This window comes from Ptiloglossa arizonensis, chromosome 4, assembly GCF_051014685.1.
Source record: "Ptiloglossa arizonensis isolate GNS036 chromosome 4, iyPtiAriz1_principal, whole genome shotgun sequence".
Classification (NCBI taxonomy): domain Eukaryota; kingdom Metazoa; phylum Arthropoda; class Insecta; order Hymenoptera; family Colletidae; genus Ptiloglossa; species Ptiloglossa arizonensis.
Genome location: NC_135051.1, coordinates 24651902 through 24665986, shown reverse-complemented (window position 1 = coordinate 24665986; position 14085 = coordinate 24651902). Strand labels below are relative to the sequence as shown.

At 35.1% G+C, this 14085-nt stretch overlaps 3 protein-coding genes across 4 annotated transcripts; 2 read left to right on the top strand and 1 right to left on the bottom strand.

Annotated features, from left to right (window-relative positions):
- The first annotated feature begins 816 nt into the window (after positions 1 to 816).
- Positions 817 to 2299, top strand: LOC143146148 (uncharacterized). Its single transcript, XM_076310159.1, has 2 exons — positions 817 to 949; positions 1788 to 2299. The coding sequence occupies exons 1-2, from the start codon at positions 817 to 819 to the stop codon at positions 2051 to 2053; spliced, it is 399 nt and encodes a 132-aa protein (XP_076166274.1). The 3' UTR covers positions 2054 to 2299.
- LOC143146423 (uncharacterized) lies at positions 956 to 1809 on the top strand. The gene has a single exon (XM_076310724.1). The coding sequence runs from the start codon at positions 1151 to 1153 to the stop codon at positions 1550 to 1552; it is 402 nt and encodes a 133-aa protein (XP_076166839.1). The 5' UTR covers positions 956 to 1150; the 3' UTR covers positions 1553 to 1809.
- Positions 2300 to 10478: 8179 nt separating the features above from the next.
- On the bottom strand, positions 10479 to 13699 carry Cog4 (conserved oligomeric Golgi complex subunit 4). Of its 2 annotated transcripts, XM_076310711.1 has the most exons (10): positions 13500 to 13699; positions 13166 to 13363; positions 12711 to 13085; positions 12419 to 12627; positions 12155 to 12350; positions 11828 to 12075; positions 11525 to 11747; positions 11172 to 11438; positions 10914 to 11099; positions 10479 to 10842 (listed from the first exon to the last, which is right to left on the bottom strand). In XM_076310711.1, exons 1-10 carry the CDS (start codon positions 13569 to 13571, stop codon positions 10585 to 10587), a joined length of 2232 nt encoding a protein of 743 aa, XP_076166826.1. In that variant the 5' UTR covers positions 13572 to 13699; the 3' UTR covers positions 10479 to 10584. The 2 variants fall into 2 exon arrangements, with proteins under 2 accessions (XP_076166826.1, XP_076166827.1); XM_076310712.1 differs by lacking the exon at positions 13500 to 13699 and having other exon boundaries at positions 10481 to 10842; positions 12711 to 13026; positions 13166 to 13282.
- Positions 13700 to 14085: the final 386 nt, after the last annotated feature.

The following is a 14085-nucleotide window of genomic DNA, read 5'->3' as shown; positions in this document are numbered from 1 at the left end:
ATTTATTTAAATTATATTTATATAACGCAATTGTATTTATCTTACATTACTTAAAACAATTTTTCTTTCATGTTTATATTTACAAGGAAAATCACAGTTTTTAAAAAGTCAATTAATTGTATTCATACAAACATTAAACGTAATTTTCTTTGTTTTTGTAATGTTTTCAAAATTTACACTGCATTTAAGTGCAAATAATGATAAGAATATTATTATGTAAGTGTATTTTAAAGTGAACTTGTTTAATTGTATAATTTACACAGAAATACTATAACAACGTTTGTAAAACGTTGCAGTAATATTGATTGTGTTGTAATGGAAATTTTCAAACAAATTTCCAATATGTGTATGATACATTTATCTCTCATTCTTGAAAACGTGAGCATATATTTAACATATATATAATATATAGAATCAATTGGAACATTCAAGAAAATACGATACGTATAACAGAATTTACAGCATCGATCGAAAGGACGCAAAGAGACTTGGCAACGTTGAGAATTATCCGCAACGGAAGAGCATATGACGCTACCCGAGAAGGCACGCGATTGGTGGGGGTGGGCGACCGCATTGCTCACTCTACGCTAAAATTATTTTCTAGAAACAAGGAGTTTTAACGAATTCACAAATTATATGTAAAATTTAACTGTAAAATTGTTACGAATATGATGAAAAATGGATTAACTGAACACATGTTGTAAAAGCTTCATGTAAATAATATTAATAAAAGGATTTGTAAGGGACTATTTTCTATTGATCGCGCGTAAGGATACCACTTAGTAGAGAGCTTGGGGGTATATAAAGCCTCCCCAAATGGCGCAGCCGTGGCATTTCCTGAGTCATCTTCGAGCGGTTGAGGCTGTATCTTGCTCGCTAGTTCAAAGTTTCTTTTTCTTGTTATCGCGGGATTTTCTTCCGTCGTTCGACAAACACGAGCCGGATGCAGGTTGGTGTCTCTCTTACTTATTCAACATTTAGGTGAAAAAGTTCAAAAAGTCGTGAGAGAACGTGATTTCTCAGTTTCGCATTAGTTTATTGTTTTTCGACAAATTGAGAGTCCAAACTGTTTTTACTGTGTCAACGTTGGAAAGAAGACCTTCGGGGTATATGTACAAGTCAAGGAAGCTAATAACTACGAAATATCAACATGGTGGCTACGACGAGACCTCGAGAGTTCGACATCGACAAACCAAGTCGCACTGAACAATTAGCCAATTGGATCAGTAGAGTTCGCTGCAAGAAGTTAATGTGTCGTCGTAATCGCAAACGTGATTTGCGCGTCGAAGCGGTGCTTAGCTGTGCTCTTTTCAAGGCCGAACACGAATTACGAAGCAAACAACTAACTAGGATTTCGAAATGGCAACAATTCAAAAAACAATTCCTGCAGGACGCCGATTATTCAAGTTGCGACTTCTATGACGGCGAGGACATGAGAAATTTTAAATCTTGTCAAGAAAATCCATGGCGGGGCCCTTTGTGTCCCGAATTGAGCAGTTTGGACAATTTCATGTCTAAATTGGGTGAAATTAAAGTACCGTTGCAACGATGAAGAAACATTACGGAAATGGACGACCAGGTTTGAAAAACCTGGGATGATCGCATCTGAGATTCAACTTACGAAGATCATCGGCAGCTTTGTCAATGAGCAACTTAATATGTTGACTTTAACAGCGGCCAAACGGAGTCACGAATCCATTGTGCAGTACCACCGTATCGTGTCGGTACTGCGGGACTAGAAGTTACATCACTATCCTGGTGTATATCTGGGTGTTTTTTACTTGCAGTCTCGCCGTTTGAGATGGCAATGGGACGGGCGGAGGGAGTTGCTGTTTGCAGTGATGCTGGGTGTACCGCAGGGAGACAGGGATCCTATGTTCTAGTCTCTACGCCATTCATCAGTTTGGTTTGTAAACTGTATCGGAACCAATGTCTTTGCAATTTTTTTTGTAATGCTACCAATGATGGAAGTACAAAATTCGTTAAAGATGTGTTTAAGGAGCATTTGATCTCGGATATTTTTGCTTTTTCAGAAATACTGCAGTTTCATTGATACATAAATGTGCATTTGTATAAAAGCGTATGATTCTAAACAAATTTGTACAGTTATTTTAAACATTTTATAGATCTAAAGACAGTATTAATTGTGCTTAAGCTATTTCAAAGGGTGAAAAGAAACTTTATGTGTAGACTTCGTATATTATGCAAAGCGTTAATTTAAAATTCTTTTGTAAATATTGTGATACAGCAGAAGAGGAGCGGAGTTGATAAAATAAATTTTAGAAAGAAAAATTGACAATTTATTCTGTACAATCTCTTGATTCACCATTATTAATACCGAAAATCCTTTTCAGTCTGGCATACACCTTACAAAATTCTATCGCACGCAAGAGACCCGCACACATGTCGTCCAGGCTGTTGCTAGTCATCGGCGACGTCATTGGCCTGTCTGTAAAACCATAAGAGTGAGATGAGAGGAGTGGTGAGAGAGGATTATTAGTATGGGATGAGGAAAGGGGCAAAGTCTTTGTTTCTAGAAATTCGCACATGAAGTGTTGCGGCTGAGTTGCACGGCGATCAAGTCACACATAAACATCTTATGTTCGCACTTCTGTATCTCGACCAAGCATCGACTAGTCCCAAAGTCATCTGGCGCGTGATACACAGATTCACTGCGACAAACGGCAGCAAACTTGAGCCCTGTTTGGTGAGCTACACCCTTTTGTCCGTTACCTGTGCAAACGTGTTTTCTCAGGTCCAGAAAGGTTTTCCCTGATGCTTGCGCCATCAAGTCATGTGTCGTTCTGCTTATTGACGTACAACGCGAAGTCAACTAAGCTGGGCACCCAAAGAACTGCATATTGTCCCATTTGAATTAGGATAATAGCCCCGAGGTATGGAGAGTAATTCATTGCATGTCTGTCGAATCGAGACGACCCAGAAAGGCCAGATATTTATCGCAAGTAGTACATCTAATTTTTATATGAGCATGCGAATATAAAAAAGGCTCAAATCAAGTAGGAAATTGCTACAATTTTGTAAGTGCTACACTGGTTGCATTTTTGGAGCGCTGTGCCATTGGATAATTATTTCCACAGATTTGAGGTTGTTCCTGAATTATTCTTCGGGTGCTAGAACAAGAAGATATGTGTAATATATGTTCTAGATCAGTGTAAGGTAACACTTCTTGACGAGAGGTATGCAGAAGAGTTATACAAGCAAAGGATAGAGGTATCGGTTCATGTTACAGTTAAATTAATGCAAGAAATGAAGAACATATTTGAAATGTGTTTGGTTAAGTTTGGGGATGGGGGGCATTTTGAGAAAAGTTTCTTTACTGCAGAAAATCATTTGCACAAATGGCAGTGTGGAGTTGCCTCTCACTTTTGACAACAATAGGAATGCGGTGGCATGTGGCAGATATTGGCAGATATACTTGAACTTCTAAGTTATAACACGTAAATGTTATATTTGATATTTTCACGAAACTCAATGATGCCGTATCACTTCGAAATACAAAGAAGAAATTTATATGTTAACAATGAGTCGGACATTTTGGAATACGTGCAAAAGTTATTAATGTACAATTATCACTCAGTAAGCTAATGATTTGAATATGGACGGCTTAAACGAATTTTGCTCCTATATGATGTTGGAGCGTGGTATCAAATATTAAGATTTTATGCATATCGTTTTAAATGTTTTCTTCTTGGGGAAATTCTGTTCGGATGCCTTTGTTTTATACTGCAGGAGTACCTGAAAGATTCGTATCTCTGACGCACAACTGTACGCAAACAACTGCAGGCAGTCATTCCTATTGCTGGAACGTGTCGCGTGTCGTGTTACAAAGGTACATCATAGTATGTTTAAATAGAAAGATTTGGGAGGCGGGGTAGAAGGGGGGCGGTAAATATTATGTTTCAGCTAGACTGGCTAAAGAACACGTGTAATCAACACTACGCATTTCATAATCTTAAAATAATGCACTTTATAATCCTAACTGGATCCTGACATGTAATCATGCTGAACATATTTTGTGGTGAAGAATTTGATATTAAGAAAATTGAATTTTTAAAGAGATACAGGCATTGTGGAAGAAGGTAACAGTTTAATATGATGAACAATTCACGTTATAAATATTAGACGTATATGGGGGAACGGGGGATGGGATGCACAATCTTGTTATGTGAGCTACAGGGCCGATGCTGTACGTATCTCTTAACGCAATGGATGAAATCTATTCGGACGGGATTACTTAATAATGGAAGACGTCATTCATTTTTGTATTTATGGTGCCAATGTAAGTCCGTCGAATTTCCATACATTCGGTTCTTTAGAAATATTCGAGATGATACGGAGATACTCATTTAACAACGAAAGAAGTTGAGAGAAGAGCACCTGTTTATATATTGATTTACTTTGAATTAAATTGCTGTAATAGTGCTATCTTCGATAAGGTATTTTAGATCGACCAGGTGATGCATTCTAATATATTTTCTTAGTATATATTGATAGTTGGGATTCATTTATTAGAAATTTTCATACAATTGATCATACTTGTTGAAAAATATATGGGGGGAGGGGGGAGGGGCTATAAAACAATCTTACCTTTTTTCCACAGAGAAAGATTAGCAGATGGCCGTATGTTTGAAGTTGTTTACAAAATCAACTGAAGCATGGTAGCAGAGCACGGTAGCGTTAAAGCCTTGAATATATATACATGCATATAGTATTCAATCACCATGTTAGGATCGTTTGAATCTTTAAACGGTGAATGTTCTTTGGGTATACCGTTTGGGTGGAGTTTTGCGGTCTTCGCTTCAAAAAATGCAAGAAAATGTCGTACCTGAAGTATGAGTCACATATTCAGCCGTTGCTCCACAGGAAGACAGTGCTGTGAAATACATCTATACATGTATGTATTGCTTAGATGGACAGTATTTTTATCACATTGTTAGGAAAGGGAAGTTCGGTACAATTAGCAGAATTTTCAAAACCGTTGAAAATATTGAAAACAATATTTACGAAAACTACACTTGTATGGATAAGTTTTATGCCTGAAGTATGAATATGCAACAAATCACTACAAAATGTTAGTTTTTGCTTTAAACGAAAATTAATGCATTGATGAAAGCAAGAAAATCGACATCGCTGGGCTCCTATCAGGTAACAGTTCCAAACCATAATTTTTATTGAAATTTATCATATAGTTGGAAGAAAGATGTTATCTTAAAAATTTAGTACGATTTAAAATTTATCGAATTTTAAGAATGAAGTATAACTTTTACAGATTCATTATCCATTTAGAATTTTTCATCTTACCAATACAAATATGTTCTAAAAGAATGTTTGTGATCAGTGTTAATGTGACAAGTTCTTTTTAAAAACATGTGACTACTCTACTTATAATCCACTTAAAAGGAATTATATATAGTTACTTTACACAAGGACCTGGAACACAAATGACTGTTTGAACTTACATTTTATCAACGGTAGAATTATTTCTCTGAAACTGTACTTGGTTATGCGAGCAAGTTCTGGTTATTGTTTCATTTCAAAGTTTAATCATATAGTGGTATAAGTGCACAAGAAGTCCTACGATAGTAATGCAGTGTATCTTCGCTATCTGCTAATGCGCTTTTATATTGAGTTCATGTGGTTATGTGAGATTTGAGAACACATTTATGGAGAATGCAGCAGCTCAAGCTTTATGGTGACAAAAGCATAAAATGATCGAATGATGCTTGGCATAAAACTCTACAAGTATTGGATAATCTAAGAGTATGTTAGGAAATGGCTTTTAATTGTAGTAACTTCGGTGAGTGAATAATCGTTCAATGTATATTTTTCTAAAACCATGAACAATTTTTTAGAGATTGTAATTAGAATAATTTATGCCATTAGTTCGAGATTTACGGTAATGCTCTGAGTGCTGTGTATTATGCTTGATGGCTTTTGTTGATCCGAATATTTCGAATGTTCTGTAATTTCTGTTTGTGCAGTTCATTTTGTACAACTATAGAATTGTGCATAATTTCAAATAAATATAATAGTGGGGTTGGGTTGGGGGGTGCACTAATCCTATGCAAATTAGCTATATTCCAGAAAACAATATTCAGCAACATAGAAACAGAATTTGAAAGAGAAAATGAGGAAATGATTGAGCCTAACTATAATGGAGGCAATTATTTGTGTCTAAAGCTAATTTTTCTTGCGTTTCATATAAATGTACCAATCGACTACATTTAACATTTCAACCAACGTTTAAGGTGAATTCAGTATTCAAGGAAGCAGTCAAAATTTCCAAAGATTCGTTTAAATAACGTAATAACAGTCCAAGGGATTGATTATTCTATTTCAAAATATTCCAAGTTCTATCAGAACTATTTTATTTAAGGTGTTTCGTATTTTCCTTGCCCGAAAAAGCTAACCAAGTGTTTTAGAAACCGGTTTCGAGAATGAGTCGTGCAGATGAGGAAGGCGAATACACTTCAGGAAGTATCGAGTGATGCTCAATTGTTTGAAGTACATCAGTGGTCTAATCTTCAACTATCTGCGTATGGGGTTTGGTCTGTTGGCTTGTCCGTGATTTTATCGATTGTTGGATAACTGAAAAACAGTTTGGAATGGATTTCCCAAATGCACGGCTTTTTCCCCTCCCCTGTCTTTTGATGGCGAGGAATAGGCGGCACATTATCATGTTAGAAATGGAGGATCGACTTCGAGGCTGATTTCATCCTACGTATTTCTGGAATTCGAGTTACAAACAGCTGGATGGTTTCTTCTGTTCTTCGATGGGATCACGAGTAATCATTGCGTGTCGAATGCGAATGAACGGCCATGGGTTTTGTCTTGGGGTTTTCAACAGGCTCTGATGGATACTTCATGATCTGATGCAGCAAGGCCATCGATGCAGAGTTCCAGCAGAAAGGCCTTTTTTTCTTATTTAAAAAAGTATGTATCTTATGACCTCTACGATTAGTTAGTTATGCGGAAAATGATCAAACTAATAAGTTATTCACTTTCATTTTCAGATTTAATTGCTAGATATTGCGATTCCGCTATATCATTTTTCCATTAAATACTATCTAGCAATGAAATTTCAATATTTTCTAATGTTTGATTTTGAATCGTAAAACAACGTTAACAATTTAACGATACGAATAAATGTCGCAAAAGGTGTCGAATTTTTAGAGAAATACGAACATTAAAAAAAAAAAGAACAAGATTTTATGCTATTGAATCTGACAGTTATTGAGTAACTTACATTTCCAATGCGGTTGTACAAAAGTCTTTTGGTACATGCATAGACGAAATAGGAGGAAGAAAAGGAAATGCATAATTTTACAAAAGTATTTAACCAAATACGCAAAACTTGAACACTGTAAAAGAGGACTATGTCATTGTGGTCTTTCATGATTTGTAGATCTTCAATTTGGAATTTACTCCACAATTTTGTATAAAGTTATGGCTTGGGGAAAGATTGCGGAAAGATATAATCAAAAACTACAAAACATTCATCGGGATTGTGGAACATCACGGAAGATCATCACTGGGATTGGGCATCATTATGGACACAGCTCAATATTAAGAGTACGAAAATAATAATGAAACATTGTAACAAAATTTGCATAGAATACAAACAAAAAGTTAACGCGGAATTTCGTGGGGATATAGAAGAATTGGGAGTTGTCAAATCCCCGACTTCGAATGCTGAAGAAGAGGATGTCAATGTGGGACTGTCGGATGCAGAAGAGGGGGAGTAGTAACGTCAGGTTTTTGTGAGTCAAAGTTGAAAAAGATACTAACCTTCGGGGCCTAGTGAGCGCAGAGGAAGAAAGAGGAGGTGGTATAATCATGGGTTGCAAAAGAAGATATCAATACCGATTTATGGGATACAAAAAAGAATATATCAACTTAGAATATGAAGGAAAATTGAGAATTCTAATACCAATAATTAATTAGAAAAGAACCGACATTAAGATTTTCATAAAAAATAATGAACATGTACTTCATTGTAAATAAGATTTAGCTGACATTTTTATACAATGGGACATTACCTATAAAAGTTAACATTTTATGAATTCAAGATGTCATGTGATAGTATGAAACAGAAAACCTGTATTTATATGATACAAGTTATAGTATATTGGTAAACATTTTGTGAATTTAAAAAATTAACCCAGTATGCAATTAATGAATTTAAAATTAATTCATTGAAATTTGTCCAAATTTACTTGATATTATTGAGCTTTTAATATTATATTCTAAAGGGCATTTTGGAGTGTATATTTAATTATAATTATTACAAGCTTTAAATTGCATTTTTATTGTGTAATTTGTAAACATGCATACAATAATTGTGCCTTGAGATAATAGTTTTATGATGTAATAACAAAGTTCTAATGTGCACGACATGTAAAAATTTCGAATTTCAAATGAAAACCGCGAATTATGTATTGTCTGAAAATTGAAAGAAATGTTGGTCATTTTGGAATACGATTTTGGATGACACTTCAGAAAGATGAAGAAACTATTTCAAGCGCAATCGATCATCACTGTAATACGAAGAAAATATCGAGCTAGATTACTATGATTCCCGGACGCAATTTCAAGAGAAATGACCACAACCAAAACATAACAATCGATATCAGAATCAAGAAGCGATGTGAAAGAAGTATAAGGCCACATAGGAGATGATTTCTAGGAACATTATAACCAAGTGGCGATTTCGAGGGACATTAGGACCAAGAGGCTACTTCGAGGGACATCGGGATCAAGAGGCTACTTCGAGGGACATCGGGATCAAGAGGCTACTTCGAGGGACATCGGGATCAAGAGGCTACTTCGAGAGACATCGGGATCAAGAGGCTACTTCGAGGGACATCGGGGCCAAGAGGCTATTTCGAGGAACATCGGGGCCAAGAGGCTACTTCGAGGGACATCGGGACCAAGATGCTACTTCAAGGGACATCGGGACCAAGATGCTACTTCGAGGGACATCGGGATCAAGAGCCGACTTCGAGGGACATCGGGATCAAGAGGCGACTTCGAGGGACATCGGGACCAAGAGGCGACTTCGAGGGACATCGGGACCAAGAGGCGACTTCGAGGGACATCGGGACCAAGAGGCGACTTCGAGGGACATCGGGACCAAGAGGCGACTTCGAGGGACATCGGGACCAAGAGGCGACTTCGAGGGACATCGGGACCAAGAGGCTACTTCGAGGGACATCGGGACCAAGAGGCGACTTCGAGGGACATCGGGACCAAGAGGCGACTTCGAGGGACATCGGGATCAAGAGGCGACTTCGAGGGACATCGGGACCAAGAGGCGACTTCGAGGGACATCGGGACCAAGAGGCGACTTCGAGGGACATCGGGACCAAGAGGCGACTTCGAGGGACATCGGGACCAAGAGGCGACTTCGAGGGACATCGGGACCAAGAGGCGACTTCGAGGGACATCGGGACCAAGAGGCTACTTCGAGGGACATCGGGACCAAGAGGCGACTTCGAGGGACATCGGGACCAAGAGGCGACTTCGAGGGACATCGGGACCAAGAGGCGACTTCGAGGGACATCGGGACCAAGAGGCGACTTCGAGGGACATCGGGACCAAGAGGCGACTTCGAGGGACATCGGGACCAAGAGGCTACTTCGAGGGACATCGGGACCAAGAGGCTACTTCGAGGGACATCGGGACCAAGAGGCTACTTCGAGGGACATCGGGACCAAGAGGCTACTTCGAGGGACATCGGGACCAAGAGGATACTTCGAGGGACATTAGGACATCGGGATCAGAGGACAACGCCTTCGAGGGACATCTGGACCAAGGAATGACTTTGAAAAATACACCAGGACTGGTGATAACTTCGAAAAACTCCAGAAGGCTAATACTAAAAAACACATAGGAAGACATCGACTAGAAAATCACAAACAAATAACAAAACCTAAACTACATTAATACAAAATATTTCCAACAATTAATGAATTTTTAGTTTCAGCACGTATTATTTATTTATTATACTTGTTTTTTGTAAGTATATATTTTTAAATATAAATTGCATTAATAAAAATACTTATAGTTTAATATGTATACATTAAAAATATATTTTTACTTTTTTATTAAGTTCTTTGTATGTGTGATATATATATATATATATATTAATAATAATAATAAAGAGGTAAAATAACAATAAATGGGTGTTTGAATTACATCAATATTGATAAAATAATATTGCAATTGGATTCCTCCTATATTCGAGCAGTATTTCGAACTTGAAATTTACCGAGAAATATTAATTTGTTCCCCTTATTTAACAAGTTTTTCCTTGTCGTTAACCTTAGTATGGTTAACATACTAAATAATACAACATTTGTTTAAAGATAAACCTGATTATTTTTATATCTTACGCGACATTTTTTTACCCATTTGTAAATATTGGTTTTTTTTTACAATTTTAAATAAAATTAGTATTTTAAGGTTGCAGTAACATTTGGAATTTATTCTGATAACATTCAACTTTTATTTAAATCACATTACTTATGTACATAAAGAAAAATATAAAAAGTTCAGCAAAAATTAGAGCTTTAATCTTTTTATATCCTCAGGACGAAAATCTGTTCTTAGGGAAGCAATACGACGAACCTCAGCAGGTGTTAGTCTCCATGCTATTGCATCTGCACCACAATAATCTGCTAACTCTTCCACTTTTTCTACACTTAATATAGTAGCTATTTGTGTTAATCGTGCAAACTTATCACGTATAGACCAAGAAGTAGCGGCAGCTAAGTAACTTGCTAATGATCTTATTTCTTTGTCGAGTATGAGGCCTCCTGCCTAAATAATTTAAGTTAAAAATTAGAAATTATTTAATACAAGAAAATAAGTTTGAACATTAATATACGTACTCTGTTAAAAGTAGATTTTAACACAACTTTTTCAAAACGAACTGTAATTTCAGCAGTGAGAAGTCCAATTAAAGCATCGTAATTAGACGTCGTTAAACTGCCTTTGAAACTTTGAAGTAATCCTTCTAACTTCATAACTAAAGTTTGCACAAATGGTTCTTCCGTTTCATATCGTAATAGATCATCCTGAAAATATTCACAGTTTATCATAATTTTATATATATATATATCGTACAAATACCCTACTATATAGTTTACCTCATTTACATGATGATCCACAGATAAAAATGCATCTACCCAAGGCGTGACTCTTGGTTTAACAGCACTTACCCGCAACTGCTCTAAACCATAATCTGTAACAGCTCGTAAAATCGACATAACACCTTTCAAACCGGATAAGCAACTGTCGATTTTACCCCTGTCTTTATCTTGCATGTGAGGAAATGTTGCGTCTATTTCAGCACTAAGGCTTTTACATAGTGTTTCAACATATTCAATACTCACATCAGTATTATTTAAGTAAGCCTACATAAAGCAATAAAAAAAATATACTAATCAATATATCATATATATTAAATACTGAATGTTCTTAGAATTATAATTAATTTTACCAAAAACGTTAGCCGAGCAAGTTCTGTATCTGAAGTTTGTAAACGACCATGTTGTATACTCGTTTGAATGGCACTATAAGCTTGAGCCAAATCTAAGTATCCAGCTGGATAGCCTTGTCTTAGTCGGTTTCTTAATCCATTTGCAAATTCTCCTTCTAATATGCCACAAGCCATATTGACTACTGCACAAACACCGTCTATGCTCCAACTCAACATAGAACGCCTGTGTAAATATATTTTTGATAAAATATATGCATATATATTTCCATCTAATGCAATATGTAACAAGTGTCTTTTTAATACCTTATACATTTTTGTACTATAAAGAAAACATCATCGACCATACTAGATGTTTGTTGATCCTGCTCTAAAGTATCAATTCCCAATGCTTTGTTTACACTTTCTTCAAGGAAATATCTTTCTAGTGCAAGATAAGCACCTAAAATTTCTTGCATTCCACGTGCTAAATCGGAATTGCTGATTATAGTTTCAAACTCATTTATTAAATCTTTATATTGTGCATCATCTGTTGCACTAATTTCTATATCATTCTATAATAAAAATGTTATTTACTTTTATAAAATATAATAAATAAAATTGATATTGTATATAAATATATATTCTAATTACTTTCACTCTTCTTCTCAAAAAGCGAATATACAATTCCGCTCGTGAATGCATTATAGTAATTTCTCCTAATAACAAATCAAATTGTTTAGGATCTGCTCTTTCAGAACTAGGTTTCCGAAGATGGTCATTCACCATTTGCACCTTTTTAGATATACATCTGTGCTTCATAAATTCTGTAATAATCTTTTTAACTTGCCTATTTAGAAAACAAATAGTAATAATATTTCTCTATATTATTTTTAAAGTTAGATACAAACAATTTACCTATCGCATTCCTTTTGCAAAATAGAAATTGTCATTGATAGTCTTCCAGGACCATAATATGTTTCAATTATAGGTTGATGTATTTCTACAATACGAGCAATTCCCTCAAACAATAATGTCATAGTGTCGGCAAAAATAACAGATGCCCTTTTATCATTACTTTTTATCTCCAAAGCTGCTTTCAAATTTTTTTGTGCTGTTTCATGCAACTAATGTTAAAAGTATACAATTAGATGACATATGTAGCATAATTGTTATAATTAAAAAAGTACAACATGTATTTTATTACTACCTTTGTGCATAAGTAACTACAAAATTTTTTTAATCCTTCAGAATGCATTCCTAATAAAGGAAATATTTTGAAAAATCTTTCAACAGAAGCAAGATCTTCAGACTTCACTGCCTCATCAAATTTATGCGTGACTACAGTTCTAAGTTGTAAAGCTGCTTGCTGTAAAGTAATTAAGGAACTGCTTATACTAGTATGATCCATTGAAATGTCTTCGGCTGTTCTTTCTAATAATTGTTGATCCATTGACAGATAACGATGAACATGTGCAGCTCCTTGTTCATAATCTTCATTACGTAGTGCCATAGCTACACCTTCACTACATAATTGCAAATCAAGAATATCATTAACTCGCCTTTGACATTCAAACACTCTGCTCTGTGAATTAAAATAATAAATTTCAGAGCAACTGATATGTTATTCAATAATACAAAATACAATATTGCATTTTCACATACCCTTGCTAAATCTAATTGTCTTACTTTAGCGCTCACATTCTCTGCTAATTCATTAGTACACGAAATCATATTACAAAACTTTTCACCTTCCTCCCGTATCACAATAACATTAGGTAATACCTTGCTTATATTTTGTAGCTTTGCTTCTACGTGACATTGTTTTGAAAGTATATTATCCAAAGTCTTTTCTATTTTAATCTGTAATTAAGTAGTTGTACAAACAATTATGTATTATATATATATATATATATATACATCATATAATACAAAATTTATTCATGTCATTTTAAAGAATATACACGTTATTAATTTTAAAAAGAAAAAATATTAAAACCTCTTTTTCTGATAATTTATCCAGTATTTGTGTCAAGTTTTCTTGATTTAAAGGTAAATCCATAACATGCATCGTAAATCTAGATGCAGGATTTTATTTCAAGAGTTTATTATAATATTTTATTATATTCGAAACACCATAATAATGTCACATCTGCAACAACTTCAAATTTGAACTGCTACGTATACTAAATAACAATGAAGGAAAAAATATTCAATAACATTTACAAACGTAGATGTGCACCAGGTAGTACATCGAGAGAGTATTTCAGCGATCTCTGTAGACATTTGTTACAAAATTTGGAAATGGCGGATCATTTGAATATGTTTTATTATTTTATTATTTATCGAGCTTTGCAATCAAATGGACAAATAAGTAGAACGTAGAACAAAATATTTTTGACAAGCGTTCATTATTTTCTTTCGATTTAGCTATCCGCATATGAATTTGTATTCACTTATTCTCAAGTAATGAATAAACATGAAATTTAAGAGATCAAACCTTTATGTAATAACAACTAAACTGAACAAATTATCTGGTCATGATTAAAATGTTGTTGAGAGGATGTTGACAAATTGTTCAATTT